This window comes from Monodelphis domestica, chromosome 1 (genome assembly GCF_027887165.1).
Source record: "Monodelphis domestica isolate mMonDom1 chromosome 1, mMonDom1.pri, whole genome shotgun sequence".
Lineage (NCBI taxonomy): Eukaryota > Metazoa > Chordata > Mammalia > Didelphimorphia > Didelphidae > Monodelphis > Monodelphis domestica.
This window is the reverse complement of record NC_077227.1, coordinates 492,554,424-492,580,809: the sequence shown is the minus strand read 5'-3', so window position 1 is coordinate 492,580,809 and position 26,386 is coordinate 492,554,424. Positions and strand designations below refer to the sequence as shown.

Below are 26,386 nucleotides of genomic sequence, written 5' to 3'. Positions count from 1 at the left end.
GAGACCTGCTTAGACAAAAATAAATAAAAATAAGAACTAGATTTTATAGCTCCTTATTGCCTATGGTGATAAATTACTATCTTAATTAATAAATTAAGTAATTAATCTAAATGAATAACAGGGGAAATGTTTATTTTCAGAAGTCCTTCCACAGAAGAAGGGAGAAGATATCTAATACTCTCTCCTTTTTCCTGGTTGATGTAAGTAAGACTTTCACTTTAACTATATTTTATAAGAGTGAAGTTACCTTCAGAGCCTTCAGAGAGCTGTGGGTCACTTGGTACTTAATATATAGGAAAGGCAGTATGGAATATGGTGTAGCACAGATCATTGGACCAAGGGGCAGACAATTTGTGTTAAAGGCCACTATTTATTAATAGTATGTTGTTTAAATGTGTTGGTCTCTTTGGGGTTTTCTTAGCAAGATACTGGAGTGGTTTAACATTTACTCGTTTTCTGAAGAGGAAGCTGAGGCAAGAGGGATTAAGAGACTTGCCCCAGGGTTACACAGCTAGGAAGTGTCAGAGGTCGAATTTGGACTCAGATCCTCCTAACTCCCGGTCAGGCACTCTATCCATTTCGCAACCTAGCTGCAGAATGACGGGGCGGGGGTAGGGGGGAGGTTGGGGGTTTTTGGGGGGGAGGGTCGTCAATTGACCACTTGGCCTCTGTTTTCACATCTTTTAAAACGGGGGTAACTATCTCCAGGCCTGCCCATCTAACAGATTAAAGAATCTAATGATTACGACTGTTTAGAAACTGTTTTAAAGGTTATACACCAGCATTAAAAATAGTCAAAATAATACATTTGCATCTGGGTCGCTGAGGTTCATTCACATGTTCTCTGAGTTAAAATTCATCTTCACGTCAACAGTGCTGCTACTGAAAGCCTTAGTTCCACTACGGGACCCTGGCGCCATCCTGCCAGGTGACCTCCGGGCAAAAGTGACTCTCAGGGGCTTACAAAGAGTGGTAAAAGTCCGCAACCCACACCCAGACAGGCACTAGGGTAGTCTCCAGAAATAAAGGCCAGGGCCGTGGGTGCCTTTGCTCCCCACACCAATGCGTGTGTGCGACCGCGTACGCTCCCAGGCCCTCCTCCCTGGCTAGACAAGAGGCTCTTAGCCCCCCATCCTCCTGGGGGTCCCAGGCCTCCTACCCCACAACCCAAGGCGCCCCGAGCACCACGCCCTCTCGCCTGGGCGCGCGGCCCTCCTCTCCTTCCCTTCTTTGCGCGCGAGCTCTTCCCTCTCAGTCCAATCGAACCTAGCACGCGCACATTCTCCCCGGGCTGGAAAAAGCCCAGGTGGGTTTAAAGAAGGAAAAGGCTTTTGCAGTGATCGCTACGTCAGCTCCGGCCTCTCTCTGGCCCCCTTCATGCTGCATCATCACTGTCGCCTCCTCCTCCTGCTGCTGCTGCTGCTGCCGCCACTACCTCCTAACTCTTCCTCCTTTGCTGCTTGCTCTCTCTCTGCCTCTCCCTCTCCCTGGGTCTGGCTGTGGGTCTGCGTGTGCGTGCGTGCGTGAGTGCGTGTGTGTGTGCGAGTGAGTGTGTGAGTGTGCCGGGCCCCTGCTAGGTTCCCTGGGCATCTCGCCGCCGCACGCCCTGTACCAGTTCCCTGCGACCTTTCTCCGCTTTCTCTCTGTTTCTTTAAATTTTTTTTTAAAAAAATATTATTCCATGTCATCTTTATTTTAATCTCCACGGGTCTCTAAAACTGGTGCAGCTGGAAGCAGCAGCCTCCACCCCCTCTCCCGCCCCCGCCCCCTCCCCCCAAAATCCGAGGAATATGGCGAAAGTGGAGCAGGTTCTGAGCCTAGAGCCGCAGCACGAGCTCAAATTCAAAGGTAAGAGCGCGGGGACCCGGCCACTCGCCCGGGCGTTTGCAGCCACTGGCAGCCATTTTCCGGGGGCCCGGGAGAGACTGGAGCAAATAAAATGTCCTTCAGGTTTATTTATCAGGTCTCTCTCAGTGAGTGCGTCTTTGCCGCTTTGAGATCTCTTCTCCCCCGACTACCTCCTCTAAAGCCTTAAATTGTCTTCCCCCGCCCAGGAAAATGCGTTTAGAAGGGGCGTCCACCTGTTTATTGTATTCTCCGGATCCGAATCTTATATATTTGTAGACCGGGCCCCACTTTCCTCGCTCCTTTCCCAACCCCTACTCCTCTTCCCACACCCCATGCTCCCCAAAGAGAAGAGAAGGCGAATAGCTTGAAGTAGGAAGCCTCTGATTCAGGGCCGGTGCTGCTCACTGGGCGTTTGCATGTCAGCGTCTGGAGAACTGGGTGGGAGCCGGGAGCTGGGGTGGGGGGGTGGGGGAAGGGCTGAGCTTCGGGCCTCGGGTTTGTACGGGACCGGACGACGGGGTTTTTCCTACCCTCTTCCCCCACGCCCCATATTCAGGATGTTCTGATGTGCAACGAAAAGAAATCTTGAAATGTCTATTACCTTTCTTCTTTGGGGAATGTTTCTTTTTTTTTTTTAAATGACTTGACTTTATTAGATTGTTTCCTTCATCTCCTTCCTACCCCCATTCCCCAGCCCAGTTATATACCTAGAGAAGCTATCCCGGTTTCTGCATACTTTTAGTATCTTTCTGTAGCCATTCCTACAAAGGTGTTGTGTCTAAGCTTTCTTGGGAGCAACCTAAGGAAATTCTATTTTCTTTTTTGGTGTTCATGCCTTTCTCTCTTTGCTCCTCAGAAAACTGTCAGGGCTACCGGGGCTTAGAAGAGAGGGTGCCGAATGCAATGTATGCAACTGGTTCTAATTTGTATTTGCAAGCAAACCTAAAATCTAAGGCCTTTAGCCCAGTGTTTGTCGGCATATCACGTTTACTCGTTGTTTTGCTTATCTCTTGACATGTCTGTAGAAAACATCCCAAAACTATCGATGTCATTTTGTAGAATAAAACAGAAACTGGACACTGAATGTTCAGGGACTTGACGTTTCCTTTTTAAAATTAAGTAACCCCACATAGTTGAAGCTGCCAAAAGAGGTGCTTAATGCTGTCATACAGGATATTGCAACTTAATAACTGTTCTGAAAGCATGTAGGCTAGTTGCTACTTTACTATGCCATCCGGATAATCTACGGTGATTTTTTTTTTTAGCAAATGTTGGTAGAATAGTGATTTCCACTAGAGTTGTTCCTGAAGGCCATCACCCAGGTGTGTAAAATAATAAGGGCTGACACGAATAGTTGTCTGTTATTTTTTATGCCTGGATAAAATGCATCTGTCAACATAGGTTTGGCTAGTTTTCAGTTAAAATTAGATTGCTGTTTTCCCTTAAAATCATTCCTTGGTCATTACTGTTTCTCAATACATTCCAACTTCATTCACCTAAGTCCCCAGGAGTAGAGAAAGGAGACATCTGTAACTAGGGAAAGCCTGAGGAATTCTGTTCTGGACCACTAGAAAATTGTTGCCAGGCCATAATCACGTCCCTAGAGGAGTGCTAGTGTCATTTTGGAAGGTTATTTATCTGCTTGCTATTCTCTTTAAACCTATTCTATGCTTTCAAGTCAACATGTTGTTAGATTATCTTTTTAGTATCTTGGCAAGAAAAGATGACAAACTATCTTTAAAGGAGGAGGCCAGCATTTAAAGTGTTGGATGCAAATAAGCAGTAACTGAGCTAATTTCTGAAAACTAATGTATATTGGGTATCACAAATGCCACTGAAGTTTGGAATGACTTTTTCTTTTTTCTCTTTTTTGCTAGTGATCGAATATAAAGGTGGCACTTTACTAAAAGAAGAGGTATTTTTGAGAGTCAGTATGGTATAGTGCAAAAAAACAACAACAAAAAACACTAACTCTGAGGTGAACATTGGGGTTAAATCCTAAACTTGGGCATACCTCTTGAGCAAAAACCTCTCTTTTGACCTCAGTTTCTTCATTTGTAAAATGAGGAGGTTGGACTAGATGACCTCTAAGGGGCCTTTCCAGCTCAAAATGATTCTATGATAATATTTGAAATAGTCTGTGTCCAGTGTTCCATCTTTATTGTCAGATGATTCATTTTTATGTGGAAACCCTTATGAAAGGCAAGAAGTAGGCTTTCCGGAAAAGAGGAGGAGGAAAAACATTTTTTAGTGCTTCCATTGCTGGAGAGTCAATCTCAGAAATCACATCACTCAAAGCAACTATACTTTCAGTGTATATGCCAAGTAGCATATGAAGGACAAGTACCTATGGAACTTAGGAACTCCGAAGGAATTTATCAGTATCTTTATAAAGATTAAATTATAAACTGAACTTTATAAAATTAGCTAGAGAGACTCATCAGCAGTCCTTGTTCTGCAGAGATCAAATTCATTACAATGCAGGAAAAAGCGAATACCTTAAAGGAAAAGATAAATGTGTAAGACATTTCAGGGAAGAAGGGAGCAATAGAAATATTCATTGTTTTGAGCTGTTCTTATATATTAGACTCTATTATTAGGGAATAAGCAACCTAAGAATGACTTTGATTTGTATCTCCTAAGACTATTTTCTATTAAATTTTTGTGTGGGTGTGCTGCAATATATACATCACTACAAAAGAAAGGAATTAGTATTTGTTTCAGTTATCTAGCTCAGTCTTTTATTTTAAGCCGCAAACATGACTGTACTGTCTTGTGTTGTTAAATATTAAAACAAAGAAAAATGATCAGACTGTTGACTTCCTGGAGGAATGTAAAGAGAGTAATGCTAAGTTAGTTTTTATGAAGTATTTATTAGATGTCAGCAATAACCCAAAGCTTTTTTTGGTCAGAATCAGGAAACCCATTCCTAGAGATTGTGGACTTTGGGATTCCCAAGGCAGGAAGCCTGTGTGTCTTTTGTGTTGCTCTCACCCCATTGGCAACTTTCATGTGACCTACCTTTTCCCAAGGCCTAGTCCCTGCCTTTTTCTTATCTATTCACTCCTGGGTAAATCTCTTTTCTCAATCTAAGAAAAGTACTTCTAGGGAAGTTTTTGGATTAAACCACCATGCTCCAAATGTGAGCTAGAGCCATTTACTCTTCAAAAAAAAATTTTTAAGAGCCCTTCTTCAAGAATTGTATAGAATTCCTTCATACTCTTTCACATTGTTTTTCAAATTTATTGATCTCATGAGTTTTTTAATGTCTCAACTATCGAGGTCTCATAGAACTTTCGTTGAATTCCAAAATATTTATTATTATTTATCCTATTACATATTAAAATGGATTTCTTTTAAAATACAATAAATTCATTGCATATTAATGTAAATAACATATTTTGTGGGGAAATGACTATGTTCCAAACAAAAAAAGTTAATGAGAAGAGTGACATATTTTTGCAAATCTCTTTAATGTCTGGCTTAATAGAAGACAGCTTAGTAGAAACCAGATAAAGTTTCTCAAATCTGCTTCTGCATTCAATCTGTTGTTTTAGTTAAAGTGTTTTGAGTAAATTCACCCTTATAATGATAGAAAGGAGTATTTTAATAGGCAAATGATGTCCTAATATTACCATGAAAATAGTTTTAGAGGACTCCCTGAAAGGGGCTCAGGTCTCCTAGGGGTCCTGAATCATACTCTGAAAACCAGTGCTTTTATTATGTTATGTTTTATTCATGTGAATAAAGTAGGGCAATTAACTCCAAAGTTGATGAGGCCAGCAAGGATTATAAATTCATAGCCATGTATATTGACTACCTCTGTTCTGTTCCATAATCTCAGACCTTTTACAGTTCTCACTAGTGTATGGCATTGGTCTTAAGGGATTATAATAAAATAATGAATCACATTTAAATGAATTAATTAAAAAACATTAAGAGTCTATCATGTGTTGCCTCCAGTATACCTGTGTGTGTATGTGTGTGTAATATACACACATATTATATTATTATATACATATATATAATATATTATACATATAATATATATATATACACAAATAATATATATACATATAATATACATATACATAATATATTACACACACATACACACACCCTCTACTTATATACACCTGTGGGGATAGCTTTTCCACATATAGTTATTTACATGTTGCCTCCTCCTTTAGAATGTGAATTCTTTGAGGACCTGGGCTTTTTTTGCCTTTCTATTTATCCCCAGAGCTTAACATACATGGCATATAGTAAGTAGTTAATAAAGTGCTTGTTGACCTATGTTTTTGTCAATCACTAAGGATACAGAATTTTTAAAAAGAGACTGTTCTTGCCCTCAAAGAGCCTACCTTTTAATAAAAGGAAGGCTGAATGGATGGATGGCTTGAACTTGAAAATTTTTTTCTGGAAAGTTACTGGAATTGCCATGGGAGACCTAGGACAAGTAAAGGACATAACCTTTTCAAAAGTAGTGATGGTTTTTTTACAAAGGATTTTCTTTACTCTCTAAGGTAGATAGATAATCTATCTATACTGTTGTGACTCTTGACTCTGAGATGGGTGGGTTTATTTCATCCTTAGACTAAATAACTTAGAACAAACTTGTGAGTTTTTTGGAGAAAAATGAAGCCACCTCTCATCTTCCTGTCTAAATTGCATTCCAAAAAATTTTTGAGGAAGTAAACATACAAAAACCTACCAATTAATTTAATTATGGTACTTTTTAATTATCCTTTCTTTAATAGATAACATTAGTTCTTTAGTTTGAACTATAACTGTTAGCACCTTTCTTTATTGCAACATAATTCAAAAAGTGTTGTAATCAGGGTTCCAGGACCTAGGTTTAAACCTAATTTTAAATGAGGATGTTAAAAACTAAATGATACACTTCTTAGGTATGTGACCCAGGAGAAGTCACTTAACCCTAGTTGCCTATCTCCTACTGCCCCTCTGCCTTGGAGCTGATATTTTGTAGTGATTCTAAAATGGAAGGTAGGGATTTAAAAAAACAAACAAATAAACAAAACAATTAAATGACCCCAGCTTTAACTCTATGCTCTTTTGTTGAATTAGTGTATAGAAACACAGGCTACTCTGAGGGTAAACTGTGTTTATAACTTAACATTTTGAATGTATATTGATTCAGCTGGATGATATAATAGATCTGGAGTTAGGAAGACCCAGTTCAAATTCCACCTAAACAGTAGGTGTATGACCCTGGGCCAGTCACTTAACCATTGTCTGCCTCAATTTCCTTATCTGCCAAATGATATAAATACAGTATAATAAAATACATATAAATATAATACCTAAAATACTTACCTCTAGGGATAGTTGTGAGGATCTTTTGGGTTAATGTAAGTAAATCTCTACAATCTTTAAGGAGTCATTTGTTTTTCATATAATGTGGGTTGACTCCACCCTAAACAGAAGCCCTTCACTTGCTCACCAGAATGACTGCAATTTATCAACCTTCTGCATATACCTTCACAGGTCAAATCTGTCTCCTGGTTTTGTCCTACTTGAGTCTTTTTATGAACTGGAATATTGGACTAGAAAAAAAAATCGGTGATTTCTCCAGTTTTAGAGGTTCCCTCCACTAAGAGAAATATCCCTAGATAAATTTAGAGAATTACATGTGACACCTAGAGGTTAGGTAACTTGTCCTGAGTCCCATAACTGGCCTCTGAAGTGAGATTTGGTACTACTTCTTTTGGACTCTTCACCCAGTATTAATAATATTCACTAAGAAGTACTACCTTGGAAATGAAAATACTTCTGAGTTTTTTCATTCAAGAATTTTCTTCTTTTATTTACATTAACCTCTCAGAAAAGGCAACCAGACTCTAGTGACCTGTTATGTTTATTGTAAGTGGCCAAACACCCATCTAATAGTGGTGATTCTTCTTTGAAAATGGGTGGTTAACACATATGGTTAATATTCTTTAATGTTTTTTGGCAGTTTTCCATCTTGCACATTTATTAAAATAGTATGAATTGACACTTCTCCAAAAGGTAAACTCTTACATATTATTAATAACACCATTTGTCTAAGAATATTATATAACATTTTTCTTTTAGATCAGCAAAGTACAGATAACTATCTCCTTGGCATATGCACCACCATACAGTGAGGGCATAGGGCTGAAGAGGAACTGAAGCCAATTGATAGAAAAAATTATTGGTTATTGTTTCTCATCATTGGCCCAACCTAGATTTTAAGAGCATGATATTTTAATTTCGACAGAGATCTCTGTAAGCATCTCCATATTTGCTTTTGAACAAGTTGCCATAAATAATGGCCGTATTTAAGACAGATCAGTACACTCTTTAGCAACAATGAAAAAGAGAGAGACAGAGTGCTGACTTCCATCCACCAAAGCATGGCTTCTCAAAGAGAATGTAAAATTTTTTAGGACAAGGGATTGTGATTTTTGCATTTGTTTGTACTTCCTAGAATTGTGTCTGGCGCACAGTAGGTACACTTTTTTCTTTTTTTAAACCCTTTCCTTTTATACCAATACAGAAAAGCAATAATGGGCCAGACAATTGGGATTAAATGACTTACTCAGGATCACACAGCTAGGAAGTATCTGAGATCACACTTGAACCCAGACCTTCTGTCTGCAGGCCTGGCTCTCTATTCCCTTATAACCTCCTAACTTCCCCATTAGGTGCTTAATAAATCTTCAATGCTTTGGCAGATTCTTGCCTACTAGATTTAGTAATCTAGAGGTATCCTTTTGGTATTAGTTCATGAATCAGTAACAAAGTTGCCCTATGGTATTCCGAGCTATTTTACCTAAACTGATATCCTCATTTTATAGTATTCAGTATTTGATCCCTGTCTCTTCAGTTTTTTTCCTATCATACCATGTGTCCAAGATTCCTCAGGACTGTTGACAATGTGCACTATGTGCTTTTTAAAGTATGTCATCTGACCAGTTGAAGCTGTGGGCTTCCACTGTGTAACAAGAGCTATTAAGGAACCTAATTTTTTTTTTTTTAAAGAGAACCGAGTTCATTTAAAGTAGATTGTTTAAAGATACTAAATGTGTCTGTGTAACAATAGTATCTATCTATGTAGTAGTTTTCTAGGTAAGCATTATTTTTATCCGCAAATTGTTGATGTCTGAGTAATGTTTTGATATAATTGGGGTGATTTGCTGGTGCTCCCAGTAGTGAAATACCACTGGGAAAATCTAGAAGCACATCCCTCTCCCCATTACTTTTCAAATTAATTGTATTTTTAGTACTTATATTAATAATTAAAGTTGTAAAAGTTCCTTCCTACAACTGTTCTATATTCTTTAGCAGATTATTACCAATACCAACCCTTGATTATCCGTATCATTTCTCCCCTTTTTGTGGCTAGTCTTTTAAGCACCCAGAATAAAATGTTGCTGGTAGATTTATATAGTTCCCTGCTGGTATCTGATGGGTTGTTTATGTCAATGCATACTTAGCATTTCAATAGGCACCAGATTCCTCAACTATTAGCTAAATCCCAACTCCAGCCTTTTAATAATTGAAAGCTGTTTGGAGTAGGAAAGGAAAGAGGAAGAAAATGGAACTTTTAAGCATAATAAGTAGACAAAAACTCTCCTTGGTGAAAGTCCTATGTAGGACTGCCTCTATTTCTATAGTTACTGTCTGTACTTGAAGAAAATAGATGTTATCATTAGGACTTTTTACCTAGATAAGAATTGCTTCCAGTGGTATGGGATTCTGAGTGTGTCTGTATAGTCTCTGTACACCTAAAAAACATCAAGAGGGAAGAAAAAAGGAATTTGAATCTTAGGGAATATATATTTCCTTAACAGTGGAGTAGAGGTTGGTTTTTTATTTTGTTTTATACTTTATGGGAATGATAGGGAAAAATTAGTTTTTGCCAAAGGGGGAAGAGACTGGCATTATGAAGGAAAATTAAAGTGAAAGATGTTCTAGAAAATTGTCTAATATTAAAAGCCTTTTGGGAACTTGGGGGTCAAGAAGAGAGACCTAGTTTTAGTAGAAAGTCTTGAGTGATTACAGAATGTTTCTATGTGGAAGAGATCCAAGAGATTACATAGAACAACTTTTCATGGAGGGGACTGAGATACAAAAAGTAAAGTCAAACAGACTGCTTCTTTCATGAACTGACAAACTATCACCTTATGTTCCATGATTGTGATAAGTTTTGTAAAGTCCATAGGTTTTAATAATGTGAATATTTGATGTTTCTTAGTACTGATAATCCCCAAAGTTAATAATACCTGAATTATTTGAGATTATGAGGTATGTTTTTCATTTTTTACTGATTTTTTTTGTTTTATATTATCTTTATTTCAAAATTCTTCACTTTCCCTCTATTTCCCAATAAGCTATTCCTCATAGTGGTGCAAGGGAGGTGGGGAAGATGGTTCAACAAACTAACCAATACATAACCAAATCTGAAAGCAGTGTTTCATTTCTTCAGCCCCTATGTCTACAAAGTAGGTGTGTTTTCTCATTTCTTCTCTGGAGCCAATTTTAGTCATTACAATAAAATCATTTTCTGTTATGTTCTTCTGTTTTTTAAATTAGCCATTCCCCAGTGTACAGGCATCTTTGTTTTTAGTTCTAGTGTGGATGGGATCAGTTTTTTCTATCATTGATTTGGATAAAAATAAGATCTCTGGGTCAAAGACTTTGGGCACCTTATTCATTTTTTAAACAAGTGCCAGGCCTTGAGGCAGGAGGTCCTGGGTTCAAATTTGCCCTGAGATACTTCCTACCTCTGTAACTTTAGGCAAGTCACTTAACCCCAATAGCCTGCCCCTTACTGCTTTTCTGCCTCGGAACACATACTTGTTTCAATTCTCAGGTTTTGCTTTTTTTGTGGTTTTTAAATAGTAGTTAGACCAATTCATAGCTCCAGCAGCAGGGTATTGGCATACCTGTGTTTCTAAAGCCTCTCAAATATGGACTCTTTCATCCTTGCTTGTTTGTCGCTGTGTGATGAAACTGCAAGGTTTTGCTTTGCGCATCTCTTATTCTTAGTGATTCATAACAATCTTTGATAATAGTTTATTATTTTCTAATAGTTCGTTAACAATTTATAATTCTCTTGAGAGCTATTTGTATCCTTTGAACACTTTGCCATTAGAGGCATTTATATTATATATATATTATTAGTTCACTCTGTATCTTAGATATAGACCCTTAAGAAAGATATTTGATGCAGTTTCCCTGTTCCCCCATACCCACATCCCTCCCAATTTAGCAGTTTCCTTTTCCTACTTCCAAGATCCACAAAAGCTTTTCATCATACCATAATCAAAATTATTATTCTTAGCTTTTGTAATCTCTCCTTTTCCTGATCCAATACAGTTCTGAGGGATTTATGACAAAGAATGCCTCCAGAGAAAGAGAACTGTTGGAATTGGAATGCAGATGAAAACATTAAATTTTTCACTTGTTTATTTGGATTTTTGTTTTGAGGTTGTGGTTTTATATGAATATTCATTTCTAAAAATAAATAACATGAAATAAAATATTAAATATCTTTTTTCCTTTTTTGTCTAAGAATTCATCTCCCAACAATAACTGTGAAAGGTACCTGATCTAATTGTCCCATTTGAAAAATATGACATTTAATAATTAGGTTGTTTATCCATTTTGAATCTATTGAAGAATTCTCTACCTTCTTTAGAAAGAAGGGTATAGCAAGTTTTTGTATTAGTTAAGAAGGGACACTGAAGGACACTATGGATTTATTAAATTAGAAATATCTAGAACAAATGTTTTGTTTTGTTTTTTAATTCTTATAAGGTGCACTTTACAACATATACAACCACTTGAGTCCTGAATGCCACTTGAGAGACTGAGAAGTACCCATGGGTATCAGACCAGTCATATATAATTGAAAGAGAGAAAGGATTTGAAATATTACTACTACTTTGATTATTTATAATGGCTTTTATATGTTTTATACATAGCATTATATGTTATCCTCATAATGGCCCAGTATAAGTAATATAAGCATCATTATCCCCATTTTACAAAGGAGGCTCTAAAGATGAACTGACTTACCCAAAGTCATATGGAAAGCAACTGTAGAGCCTTGATTCAATACTAGATCTGATTTCAAGTCTAGGACTCTTTCTACTATACCACATGGGTCGTCATACCCTAGAAATTTGGAGGAGGTAAATTTAGAGCCCTCTAATATGATAGTTGAGAGAAAAAAAATGTAAAGTCCCATACTTAGGTCCAAAAAATCAACTTTGCAAGGACAGAATGGGAGAGGTAGGGCTAGACACTAGTTCTTTGAAAAGTTCAAAGGCATTCAATGGAACTACAAGATAGATTTGAATGAGTAGTTGACAGCTAATAATGTCCTCATCTCTTCACATTAGGCTTATTATAATAACTTTCCAGTGGGTATGTCTGCCTCAAGTCTCTCCTCACTCCAGTCCATCCTCTATTCAGCCACTAAATCGATTTTCTTAAACTTCAGGTCTGATCAACACTTCTCACCCCCTTCAATAAACTTCAGTTGCTTCCTATTGCCTCCCTGAGCAAATAACCTAGCCCACACTTACCTTTCCATTCTTATTATACCTTACCTCTCTGATGAGCACTCCTCAAACCCCTGACACTGGCCTCCTGGATGTTTCCCCTAACAGTATATATTCCATCTCTCACCTCTGAGCATCCTCTCTGTCAATTCCCTAAACCTGGGAACCTTCCGTTCTAGGATTAGTGGCCTCCTTGGTTTCCTTTAAGTTCCAACTGGAATCAACCTTAGGGAAAAGCCTTCCCTAGCTCCTCTTAATTTTAGTGCCTTTCCACTATTAATTATTTCCTATTTATCCTATATATATAGCTTGTTTTGTGTATATTTGTATATTGTTACCCCTTTTAATTTGTAAGATCCTTGAGGGCAGGGATTTTTTTTTTTTGCTTCTCTCAAAGCCTGGCACATACAGGGAGCTTAATAAATTGAATTGAATTTGTTGTCGTTTTCCATTGTATCCAACTTTTCATACTCCTTTTTAGGATTTTCCTTGGTAAAGATAGTGGAGTCATTTGACATTTCCTTCTCCAGCTCATTTTTATAGATGAGGAAATAGGATAAGTGACTTGTCCAAAGCCACATAGCAAATGTTTGGGGTCAGATTTGAACTTAGTTTTGTTGGACTCCAGGGCTAGCACTCAAACCACTGTGGCACCTGGCCACCCCAATTGAATAGGCTCCATTAAGAAAGGTACAGTGTCCAGAATGAGGCAAGTGTCCTCTGCCCTGGTCTCAGGGTTCTTCTGGAGTTCATGTACATACAGCCTTGATTTTTAACCAAGATCATGAGAGGACTGGAGAAAAGGCTGTATGAGCATCTGCTGGAAGACCTGGGGATTATTTAGCATAGATTTAGACACCTCACAAGTCATTTAATACAAACCCCTCATTTTCTAAACAGGTCCAGAAAGATGAAGTGACTTGTACCAAATTCAGACAAAGTACCACCCTGCCCCTCAAGGCTTAACGGAGACATGACAGCAGTATTTGAGAAACTGTCATGTGAAAGAGAGATTAACTTTGTTACAATTAGGAATTCTGGATCTCAGTTGGAGAAGTAGATTTAGGCTTGATAAATGGAAAAACTTTATCATAATTGGAGTAGTCCTTAGTCAGGTACTATGCACCCACCATGCGCTAGACACTCCTCGGCCTGGGGAATACTAAGGGAACTATGAAATTATCCCTGGAGAAATTTTCTAAATACAATGTAAGCTTTTTGAAGAAAAGAGCTATTTGATTTTGATCTTTATATCCCTAAGTACGCTCACTCAGTACCCTTTTCATAGCAAGTATTTAATAAATGTGTTGTTGAATTGGAATAAAAGTGAAATGGATCAGACAGTGAGATAGATAGAGCACCAGGCCTGAAGTTGGGAGGACCTGGGTTCAAATTTGGGCTCCCTTACTTCTTAGCCATGTGACCTTGGGCTAGTCACTTAATCCTGTTTATGGAGTCCTTCCCTTTTGGTCTTAGATTGTAACTAAGACAGAAAGTAAGAGTTTTATTTGTGTGTGGGGAGGTGAATTGGATGACCTTGGGGGAAGTAGTGAGACCTCTGTCATAAAGTCTTTAAGCAGAAGCTGTCTACCACATTTTGCAGATTCTTGTTCCTGTACTTACTGATTTGTGGGGATCTAATTTGTGGACATTCGTGGCCCTAGACTGTGAATCTCAACCTCTTTGTTGTCCCTACACCTGGACTGAGGGCTTAAGCCTGGAGGCAGCCTCAAGTAGCTGAAGTCTCTATTCCTGACTTTTTCTCAGGTTGGACCTTCCCTTGAAGAGAGGAGGGATAAAGATCTGCCTATCTCTCTCTCCTTCCTATATATATTTCTTTTCAGAAGAGCATTTGTTCACTTGCATCTTTCATTCCTCTGTATTCTGAGAGTGGGTTCAGCCAAGCTCTACCATGCCCAGGCTTCTCTGTTTCCCCTCCTTATCTAGTTTTAGGATTTATGATGAAAGAAAGTTGAGACCTAGAAAAAAAAAAGTACAAAGTGTTTTACATCCCTTAAGGAATTACACAAATGCTATTATTGTTATTATTAGTTTAACCAGATGCCCTCTGAACCACTTTCAGTTCTTAAATTCTGTTCTTTTATGGCAAATAAAAAAGAACATACTCATTTCTACAACGTAAATTCATTAGCTTCATCAGGAAAGAAAGCCAAAAAAATTTTTGATGTGAATTCCAGGATGATATTGCCATGACAGAAATGGCAGTTATGGCCTAATGATGCCTTGGAGCCAAGAACCTCTGAGTTCAAGTCTTAACTTTACACAGATTGTGACCCTGTTAACTTCAAGTTCAAAAATATGTTGATCTGCATTTGTAGAGAGTTCACACATAGGGAGTTCTCTGCTTCAATGAAATCAGGAGCAGATCAGGACCAAATGGATTCCCATACTCTAAGCTGACCTCCTAGGCATTCTGTGAACTAGACACTTATTTTTTTCCTGTTGTCTGCCTATCAAATTTGTTTAGTGTCATTGGCAAAGCACTTTGCTGTTTTCATGGCTACAACCAGGAGTGTGCTGTTAAATGCTTAACAGCTATCAAAAAAATCAAGTACACTTTAAACTTTAAAATCTGCATCATTTATTAAGTGATAGTGAATGGCAACAAAACAATAAATCAAGCCTTATATTTATGTAATCAAGATTTGTATTTATATTTAATTTGATTTCCAAAATTGAAATGCTCACAATAAAAATTTTAACAACTGGTTCTCCCAAGCCAGTTCAGGTTGACTTGTACACACCCTTGCCTGGAATTGTCTATTAACTTCATCAGAAAGATTGACCCAGGCAGATTAAAGAGGGCAAAAACATGTTTTAGTGTTTCTTAAAAAAGGGAAACTGAATCAGAAAGGTAGAAAATTCTGAATGGATCATGCTATTTTTCTTCAGGATGCAAAGGAGCAGCACATCTTATGGTTCTAGGAATTAAGTCTTTAATAGATATGCAGCTTTATGGAATACTGTGTTTCAGTAGACCATAGATCCTTGTTGACTAACCTATGGTATGCATGCCAGAGGAGACTGCACCTTTCCCCCTCTCCACACATGCCTGAGGACATTTCTCACATGGCCAGCCCCTTTGCCCAGCAACCCAATGGGAGCAATTCCTCCCTCCCCAGTGTTGGATAAAGTGGGAGGGTCACATTCAGTAGTTTGGTCATTTGGTCTCTAAAGTCTCTGAAAGGTTCACCATTACTGCCATAGACCAATACATCCTTGATCTCTGATTTATAAGCTTGACCACTTAAGGAATATATTCATATTTCACTATGTAGGCCAACTTTATTCCATTTCTTGTGGAATATTAGGCATTCAAACTGTCCACTAAGAAATTACATCTCGTCTATGATGACCAAGGCTAGGGTGTGTTTTTCCTAAAAGAGTTAAAATAATATGGTTTATGATTTTTCTCTTTTTTTACATATTCTGTGGTGTGAACAAAAGTTTGTCTATTTAAACCTAGTTTCTAAAATCTTTTAGAAAAGCTGTATATAATTAATACCAAATATGGTGTAGCTATTTTTTCTTCAGGCTATGCCTATCTTAGTCCTTTCCTCTGTATATAGAGTACATGCAGTATGAAGCTGTTATGTAAAGCTTCTGGCTATTTTTCAATTTTAAAAACATGAACTCCATTAAAGAAAAGCAGCCTTTATATTTCAATTTACTGGATGGTTGTCTTCTAGTTTTTCAAATGTGTATTTCAATAGCTTTTGTCAAGTTTTAAGTGGGGGGGGGGGGTCTGTTTTAATTTAAATGAGATTACAGCTACTCTAAACATGTTTAAAGTGATAATGTTATTTTTTTTACAAAGCACACAATCATGACTATTAATATACTAAAAGTCATCTTTCAGTAAGTATACATTCAGGCTTCTATGTTTTGTATGCAGGAGACATTCTTGGCAAGAATAGACTATGAAAAGAACATTGGGGGAGGACAACTCATCTCTGAATCCTATGTAAAGTATGCAAAGCATATTCTTTGTTTGGGGCCTTCTATGAATTCTTGCCCTCCAGTAATGAGTCTTAGGGTCCATCTTGCCTTTGAGATAACTTTGGTTTTAGAACCAGTAACAAGTTATGAAAGGCTCAAAGTTAATGTTTTCTTTATCTGGAAAGTATAGATAATGTAGTCTGTAGATTGATTTGGTCCAGCTTTTCTCTGCCAGCTTCTCATCTAAGACTAGGGAAACCTACCAATTACTTCCTCCAGGTACCTATCCCTTGAATGTAGTAGTCTTCTAATAAATGTTGATTGGATTAAATGACTCAAAGATGACAAAATATAGAAATAGTCATTGTTAGAGGAGCTGTCCAAACATAGGGACACTATTGATGGAGCTATGAATTAGTCTGATAAATTGGTATTTATTAAGCTCTTAATGAAAAGAAATAAGATCAAATAAACAGAAAGGTGGCTTCAAGGCTAGGAAGAACATAGTTCAAATCCCACTTCTGACATTGATTTTTCTGTGTGGCCCTGGGCAAGTCACTTAACTCCTCAGTGATCTAAGCAACTCCCTAATACTCTTAAGTTTCCAGGGAAATAATAAGTTCACTTATCTGATGTCCCAGATATATATATATATATATCTATATCTATATCTATATATATATATATATATATATATATATATATATATATATATAGAGAGAGAGAGAGAGAGAGAGAGAGAGAGAGAGAGAGAGAGAGAGAGAGAGAGAGAGAGAGAGAGAGAGAGAGAGAGAGAGGGAGGGAGAAAATAGATGGGTTATCCCAGGGGAAGATAGTGCTAGCAGGATTGATCTGAAAAGGCCTTCTGCAAAAGGTAGATCCTTAGTTGAATCTTAAAGAAACTTGGGGAAGTTAAAAGATAGAGGTAAGAAGGGAGAACTTTCCCAAGCATGGAAGATAGCTAGATATGAGAGAGGGAATGTAACGCCCAAGAAACAACAAGTAGGCCAGTATTACTCAATCCTAAAGTATGAGGAGGAGTAAAGGACTGAAAAGATAGAAAGGAGCAGATTATGATATTTAAATGCCAGTCAGAACATTTTATATTTGCTTCTGGAGGTAACAGGGAGCCATTAAAGTTTACTGACAAGGGAATGGGATGTCATGATCAGACCTGTATTTTAGGAAAATCACTTTGGTGGCTGAATGGAAGATGAAATACTATGGGAAGAGTCTTAAGGCAGGGAGGCCTATTATTATAAGACTATTTCAATAGTCCAGGCAAGAGGTGATGAGGGCCAGAATTTGAGTGGTGGCTTTAAGAGTGGAGGGAAAGGGGGATAAAAATAAAAGATTTTTCTGAGATCAAATCAACAAGACTTGATGAAAGATTAGACAATGTTTGTTGATTGAGTGAGGACGTGAGTATGACATTACATTTGCAACCTGGGTATCGGTTCTAAGGCATAAGAGTCCAAAGTGATAGGCAATTGGGATTAAGTGACTTGACTAGGGGTCACATAGCCAGGAAATGTCAGGTCAAATTTGAACCTAGGACTTCCTGTCTGTAGGTCTGACTTTCTATCAACATTTTTAAAAAGAGATTTAAAAATTGAACTGCCTCTGTTACTATAATAGGATTTAATATTTAATGACCATAAAACTCAACAGGGATAATACAGAGGTTAATGAAATAATGTATTTGAAGCATTTCAAACTCCAAGATATTTCTCTGCTAAATTCTGTTTCTCTGTGTAGAGGGATGGAATTGTTTATGAAGTATGATAATTTCAAATGATAGACTTTCTGTTGTCTGGATGGGAACAAAATGTGTGCCACTTTTAAAACCAATCAAATTGTTGGGAATGTTTTATTTTCCTTTCTAAAGCATTGAATTTGTGTGTAAGTTGGCAGTTCAATCAAAGAAACCAAATTTAGAAAAAAATATTTCTTCCATTGTCCCTTATTCTTAAATAATTTTATGCTTACTTAAAAATTGTCTACTCCTAAATTCTGTTGTTAAATTTTTTCTTTGAGGGCATGTTTTGAAGTTTCTTAAGTACATGCATATAGGATATATGTGTGATACATAATATATGGCTAATATATATATTCATATGGGAATTTGGGACACAGAAACATTAATATAGCTGATATAGCCTACCTTTGTAAACCTTGTTACAAAAGGGGCAGCTGCATCTATTTAGAGAAGAGATCTTCCCCTCAGGAAGAAGGTAGTGCCAAAACATTTATTTTACCTTTGAAGAAATTAGGCAGAGAGATGGAGGGGTGGGAAAACATCGACTGTTCTTAGAAAACAATACCTGGCACATAGTAGGTGCTTATTAACAAATGCTGGTTGATTAATTAAGAGGGAAGGAATTGCTTTAAAGCCACTAGTCCTGAGTGTCCCTCAGGAGGGGCATTAAAAAGCAAGGGAATCTTTCTGCCTTGGAGAATTATATGTTTTGCATTTGGCAAAGGGCTGAAGGGAAACCTTTTAAACATTGATATGGCCTCCTCATTTAAGTTTCAGACACCAACTTGAGAATATATTGAAAAAGAGGATTAAATTTTTTTAACTTAAAACAGTGCATTTAAAAATTTAATGAAATTTAGTCATTTCTCCTAAAGCACTGTTATCTTCCCTGCTCTGTAAATTTATCTATCCTTAATATTTCTAGAATTTAATCATTTTGAGTTTATTAGAGCAAGACTTTTTACAAATGTTTGCACATCCATTGTTTTAACACTCAGTCTGCAGGTTTAAGAACCTGAAGAATTTGTTTCTCTCATCTTTGTATACCTTATGAGAAAGAATGTTGGTTTTGGGTCAGAAGGATACTAGCATTGACACCTACTTGATGTTTCTGAGCCTCTATTCCTTTTTCTGTAAAATGGGAATCAGTCAGTAAACATTTATTAAGTTCTATTATATGCCAGACACTCCACAAAACACTGAGGATTTAAAACAAACAAATAAACAGCAAAAGACAGTCCCTGTTCTCAAGTTCACCATCTATTGAGCGAGACAACAAAGTAATATATACAAGCCAGCTATATTCAAGATAAATAAGAAATAATTAACTCAGAGAGAGCATGAGAATTAAGAAGAATTGGGAAAGGCTTCTTGTAGAAGATGAGATTTTAGTTGGAAATTGAAAGAAACTAGGGAAACTAGGAGCTGGAGATGCCAGAGAGAATTCAGGGCATGAGGATTAGCTAAAGAAAATGCCAAAGCTGAGAGATGGAGTGACTAGGTTGCGAAACAGCCAGGAAGTCAATGTTACTGGATAGAACAGTATATGGCCTGGGAGTAAGGTATACTAAGAAAACTGGGAGGGGCAGCTAGATAGAATGTAAATTTGGATTCAGACATTTCCTTGCAAGGTATCCCTGGGCAAGTCATTTAATCCTGTTTGTCTAGCCTACACCATTCTGTCTTAGAATTGTTCCTAGGACAGAAAGTAAGGGAGGAAGGAAGGAAGGAAGGAAAGAAAGAAGGAAAGAAACTGTGAAGGAAAATAGAGAGTTTTATATTTTATCCTGGAAATGATAGGGAACTCCTGTATTTTTATTGATGTGGGATAGTTATGGTTAGATCTCGGTTTTAGGAAAATCACTGTAGTAACCAAATGAACAATGTATTGGAATGCTGAGAAATTTGAGGCAGGCAGACCCACCAGCAAAAATAACCCCAGTGTGAGGAGACAAGGGGCCTGTACTTGAGTGGTTGACAGTGTCCAAGGGAAGATGGGAGGAATGATCCAAGTGGTACCACCTACCTCACATATCAAAAAGGATCTTTGTGAAGAAGGTGCTTCTTAAGTGACTGGGTTATGTTCTATATTTTAGACAAGATTGATATAATCTTCCCTTTTTGAGAGATGTAGATAGAAAACTCACCTCTTACCTGTGTCAGATCCAGTGTCTAACACATGCTTCTTTTGTTAACCTTTCCTTATCCTTAGGTAAAATGATAAAACTAGTTGCAGGAAAGATATAGATCTACTTTGGTAGAGGGAGTTTCTCCCCTGAAACTACTGCACCCATGAAACCACAGGCCTTGCTTCCAAAAGAAAATATTTTCTTTTAAACTAATTTAAAGGAGAGGTTCTTTATCTACCTCTATCCACTGCCTGCCTTTCCCCTCATCCCTGCAAACTTTCAAGAAAGAGCCCTGGACTTTGAAGTTAAACAACCTTTTTGTTTTCCAGGTCTAGTTCATTTACTTCCTTGCCCAGTGACCCAGAGTATATCATTGGGGGAAGGGAAAAGACAGACATTTAATTAAATGCCTTCTATGTGTGCCAGGCACTGTGTTAAGTGCTTTACAAATATTTCATTTGATCCTCTGTCTCTGAGCTTCCGCTTACTCATCTGTTAAAAAGGGATAATTATTCTACCTTCCACACAAGATTGTTATGAGGGATAATTGAAATAATAGAATTATCCAATTTCATATACATAGAGTTTCAAAGTCAGAAGAGATGTAATCTAATGAGGGGGAGGAATCTACTACCATGGCTATTTCACATATAGGTGCCTCATAAGGGTCATAAAAAGAACATAATATAATTAAATTAATAGTTAAAAGTTGTGGGTTGTGCTTAACTTCTCTCATTTTCATTTTCTTGTCATGTTCCACATTTCAGGTGATATCTTGTGTGTAAAAGTTGGGCAATTTAATTTTACCATAATTTTGCCTTCTTAAGAAATGTGATTATATTTCTCTAATAATCCCTTTGTTCTTTTTTTTTTAAATAACTTGAAATTCTTCCTTTGGTAAAATGAAAATAAATATTTGATGATTTGTGTTTTGGCATGTAGATGTATAGAATCTCATTGAGATGAAATCTCAAAGACCACAGTCAATTCAGTAAGTATGGGTTAAATTGAATCAAGTCTAACCATATCTGAAGCACTCTCTCCCCTCAAAATCATCAGCTTGCCCTTGAACTTTTAATTTCCTATATCTTTCCTTCTCCCCTCTTATTCTCCAATTCATTGTCAGACTGTGCTCTTAGAAAAAGTCTTTCCTTATTTTACTGCTCCCATATTCCAGTGACTGTGCTCCTCATCCTCTCTGGGTTATTTCTTTGTGTGAGTTAATACCCAACTGTTACATTCCTAGCTATCTTATGTGACTTGATCATGCTTTCCTATAAGTTTGCCGCAGGGGGCCCCCCTCATGTGCTTTCCTCAGGATCTCTTAGTGTTACAGGAAGACCAATATAGCATACCCCGCCTCCTTTATTCACTATATGACCAGTGCATCTTCATCTTCAGTCATTCATTTGGGCGGGGGGGGGGGGGGGGGGGGGGATACTTTACACTGCTTCTCCCACATGATTCCTTGGAGTATAAACCACCTTCAGAGAAAGAGAAACAAGCAAGACATAGTTTTTTATATGCATATATCCTTTTGTGATACAGCCTTTTCATGCCAACCATGCACCTCTTCTTTGCCCTTTGATCTTCATCATGAGCTGAAATCTCCCTCTCTGATGTCTACCTCTTGGCCATAGCCTTTGAGGCCAAGAAGAACATTTATTTATTAAGTGCTTGCTACTTGCCAGGCTCTGTGCCTCACAATACTAAGTGAAAAAATGAAATTGTCCCTGTTCTCAAAGAGCCTATATTCTACCAACAGCAATTCTATTTTAGAGAGTTGCTTTATGTAGCCAGTTTGTATTAGAAGTGGGACTTGACCTGGCTGGGGCTTACTGACTAAGGGCCAGCTGTATTCACTGTGCCATGCTATGTAAGACTATTAGGTTGCAGAGTAGGTGCCCATTAGTATTGGCAGAAGTTTTCTCACAGGGGTTCCACATATGAAATTATAAGTCCAGGCCAAAATACATATTTGTTTTGACAGCCAAAAGTAATATGAGGTAGTCAAAAGAATGCTAAGTTTTAAGTCAGGAGACCAGAGTTCTGATCCTATCTAAGAAATTTAACTAGCTATGTAAACTTTGGTATGTTACTTATCCTATCAGTCTGTTTCCTTGTATTCTCTCCAGAAGTTTTGTTAATATTTGTACAATCTGTGGAGTGGTTGTAAAGAAAGTAGACCTTAAGATAGTTTATAAATATAAGTTGTTGCTGTGTAAAAAAAAAATTTTTTTACTAAAATGTTCTTGGAAATGATGGTTTTGTGAAATGCATGTGATAATTTTGAATAGTTTTATCAATGACCATTTTAAAAATTGAGTTTGTGTGTCCTAGTTCATGACTAAAGGGAAAGGAGGTAAAATGACTGATATTCTCTCACATAAAGACCACTTGTTTAGCAAAGTGCTGGCTTTGGAGTCAGGGAATCCAGGTTCAAATCCCAGGCTATACCTGAGTGACCTTGGGCTTATCAGTTGTTTGTGACTTACATATTAACCTTTCAGTATCCTAAGACAGAGTGATATGGCTAGTTGCAGAAGATACAGATCTGCTTTGGTAGAGGGGGTTTATTACCTGGAGCTACCTAATGAAACCACAGGTCTTGCCTCCAAAAGAAATTATTTTCTTTTTAAACTAATTTATGGGAGATGTTCTTCTGCCTTATCCAACCCTCCCTTTGATAGTTGGAAGAGAGATTGGAGTAATAAGAGATTGAAAGCAGGGAGATCAGCCAGAAAGATATTACAATAATCCAGCCCAGAGGTATTGAGGATTTGTTGTATGACTGAGAAAAGAAAAATGTTGGAGAAATATTATGAAGATAGAAATGATGGAATGGATAAGTGGTGTGAGATAGATACGACTAAGGAAAACCAAGGTTCAAGCTTTTGAGTTTATCTTTTTATTTAGACAGTGAATTCTTTTCTGAATGGATTGAATTTGAGATCCCATGTTAGACACACAGCAATCAGGAGGTCATGGAAAAATATCTATTTGAAGTATATCCTAGTTGAATGTCCTTTCTATGTTAAGGCTATAAATAAACTATTTTTTAATTGTTGAAAGACCTGAAAGTCTCATTTCCAACACCAAACCCATAGGCTGCTTACTCCATGAGAATGGAAGAGATCGCTAAATCAAATAGCGTAGATGGAGAAGAGGGTCCAGTGTAGAGACTTGGAGGACACACATCATTAGTGACTTTACCATGGATAAAGATCCTAGTAAAGGAGTCTGAGAAAGAGTGGTCACATGGGTTGAGGATAAACAGTAAGAGAAGTTTCAGGAAAACCTAGAGCATACCAGGAAGAGACTGAGAAAAGGTCATTAGATTTGGCATGTTTGTTTGGTCCTGCTTGTAAAATGTAATTGACGTGAAATTTTGACCCAATTTCCTATGATTCATAAATCACTTTTCATCTTGGAGGGAAGCTAATTCTGTGCAATAATATCAATCTCATTTAACTTGACTAGTCATGACTTAGAAAAGAGATACTTTCGTTTAGTTTGAGAACCTGAGTTCAAGTCCTAACTGGCTAATACCAGTCAGGTCATTTAATCTCTGAGTCTCAGTTTCCTCATCTGTCAAATAGGATAATATTTCCACTCTGTACCTTATAGTTTTCTAGAAGGAAAACCTAATGTAATTCCATAGTTGCATAGTTATCAAGTGCTTACTGTTCTCAGAAGCAAGTGTAAATTTCAAAGTTACAAAAATTTGGGTTCAAGTATTGCACTATATGTATGCTATGTGACTCTGGGATAGTAGTTTAACTTCTCAGTGCCTTCAGAGGCAATTCTTTTAGCCTTGGAAGTTACAGTCCTTACTTTTTTTTTCCTTTTAATCATTATTTTATTTGGTCATTTTCAAATATTATTCATTGGAAACAAAGATAATTTTCTTTTTCTCCCCCTCCCCCCCACCTCCCACCACCCCTCCCATAGCCAACGCATGATTCCTCTGGGTATCACATGCATCCTTGATCTGAACCCATTTCCATGTTGTTGGTATTTGCATTGGGGTGTTCATTTAAAGTCTCTCCTCAGACATATCCCTTCAGCCTTTGTAGTCAAGCAGTTGCCTTTCCTTGTTTTTACTCCCACAGTTTGTCCTCTGCTTGTGGATAGTGTTTTTTCTCCTAGATCCCTGCAGAATGTTCAGGGACACTGCATTGACAATAATGGAGAAATCCATTACGTTCGATTGTATCACAGTGTATCAGTCTCTGTGTACAATGTTTTCCTGGTTCTGCTCCTTTCACTCTGCATCAACTCCTGGAGGTTGTTCCAGTCCACATGGAATTCCTCCACTTTATTATTTCTTTTAGCACAATAGTATTCCATCACCAACATATACCACAATTTGTTCAGCCATTCCCCAATCTAAGGGCATCCCCTCATTTTCCAATTTTTGGCCACCACAAAGAGTGCAGCTATGAATATTCTTGTAGCAGTCTTTTTCCTTATTATCTCTTTGGGGTACAAACCCAGCAGTGCTATGGCTGGATCAAAGGGCAGACAGTCTTTTATGGCCCTTTGGGCATAGTTCCAAATTGCCTTCCAGAATGGTTGGATCAATTCACAACTCCACCAGCAATGAATTAATATCCCAACTTTGCCACATCCCCTCCAGCATTCACCACTTTCCTTTGCTATCATGTTGGCCAATCTGCTGGGTGTGAGGTGATACCTCAGAGTTGTTTTGATTTGTATCTCTCTGATTATAAGAAATTTAGAATACTTTTTCATGTGCTTATTAATAGTTTTGATTTCTTTATCTGAAAATTGCCTATTTATTTATGTCCCTTGCCCATTTATCAATTGGAGAATGGTTTGATTTTTTTGTACAATTGATTTAGCTCTTTGTAAATTTGAGTAATTAAACCTTTATCAGAGGTTTTTATTACGAAGATTGTTTCCCAATTTGTTGCTTCCCTTCTGATTTTAGTTATTTTAGTTTTGTTTATACAGAACCTTTTTAATTTGATGTAGTCAAAATTATTTATTTTACATTTTGTGACTCTTTCTAAGTCTTGCTTGGTTTTAAAATCTTTCCCTTCCCAAAGGTCTGACATATATACTATTCTGTGTTCACCCAATTTACTTATAGTTTCCTTCTTTATGTTCAAGTCATTCACCCATTCTGAGTTTATCTTGGTGTAGGGTGTGAGGTGTTGATCCAGTCCTAATCTCTCCCACACTATCTTCCAATTTTCCCAACAGTTTTTATCAAGTAGTGGGTTTTTGTCCCAAAAGCTGGGATCTTTGGGCTTGTCATAGACTGTCTTGCTGAGGTCACTTACCCCAAGTCTATTCCACTGAGCCTCCTTTCTGTCTCTTAGCCAGTACCAAATTGTTTTGATGACCGCTGCTTTATAATATAGTCTGAGATCTGGGACTGCAAGGCCTCCTTCCTTTGTATTTTTTTTTCATTATTTCCCTGGATATCCTTGATCCTTTGTTCTTCCAAATGAACTTTGTTATGGTTTTTTTCTAATTCAGTAAAAAAGTTTTTTGGAAGTTCAATGAGTATGGCACTAAATAGATAAGTTTGGGTAGGATGGTCATTTTTATTATATTAGCTCGTCCTACCCATGAGCAGTTAATGTTTTTCCAATTGTTCAAGTCTAGTTTTAGTTGTGTGGAGAGTGTTTTGTAGTTGTGTTCATATAGTTCCTGTGTTTGTCTCGGCAGATAGATTCCTAAGTATTTTATATTGTCTAAGGTGATTTTGAATGGTATTTCACTTTCTAATTCTTGCGACTGAGATGTGTTGGAGATATATAGAAATGCTGATGACTTATGTGGGTTTATTTTGTATCCTGCAACTTTGCTAAAATTGTTGATTATTTCAGCTAGCTTTTTGGTTGATTCTTTAAGTATATCATCATATCATCCAGAAAGAGTGACAGCTTGGTCTCTTCATTACCAATTTTAATACCTTTAATTTGTTTTTCTTCTATAATCACTACAGCTAGTGTTTCTAGTACAATGTCAAATAGTAGAGGTGATAATGGGCATCCTTGTTTCATTCCTGATCTTATTGGGAATGCGTCTAGTTCATCCCCTTTGCAGATGATGTTTGCTGATCAGACCTTACTTTCTAGGAGGGAAGTTTCCATAGTTTC

The 26,386-nt window shown here is 37.4% G+C and overlaps 1 protein-coding gene across 3 annotated transcripts in view; it reads left to right on the top strand.

The window, feature by feature from the left end:
• Positions 1–1,161: 1,161 nt before the first annotated feature.
• The window catches only part of VAPB (VAMP associated protein B and C), a 70,952-nt gene continuing 45,727 nt past the window's right edge, over positions 1,162–26,386 (top strand). The window contains exon 1 of one of the 3 annotated variants that reach the window (XM_016423270.2): positions 1,162–1,848. In XM_016423270.2, the coding sequence (XP_016278756.1) occupies positions 1,791–1,848 (58 nt within the window). In that variant the 5' untranslated portion in view covers positions 1,162–1,790. The remainder of the gene's footprint in view (positions 1,849–26,386) is intronic. The other 2 variants (XM_007475672.3, XM_056812924.1) reach the window with 2 other exon arrangements.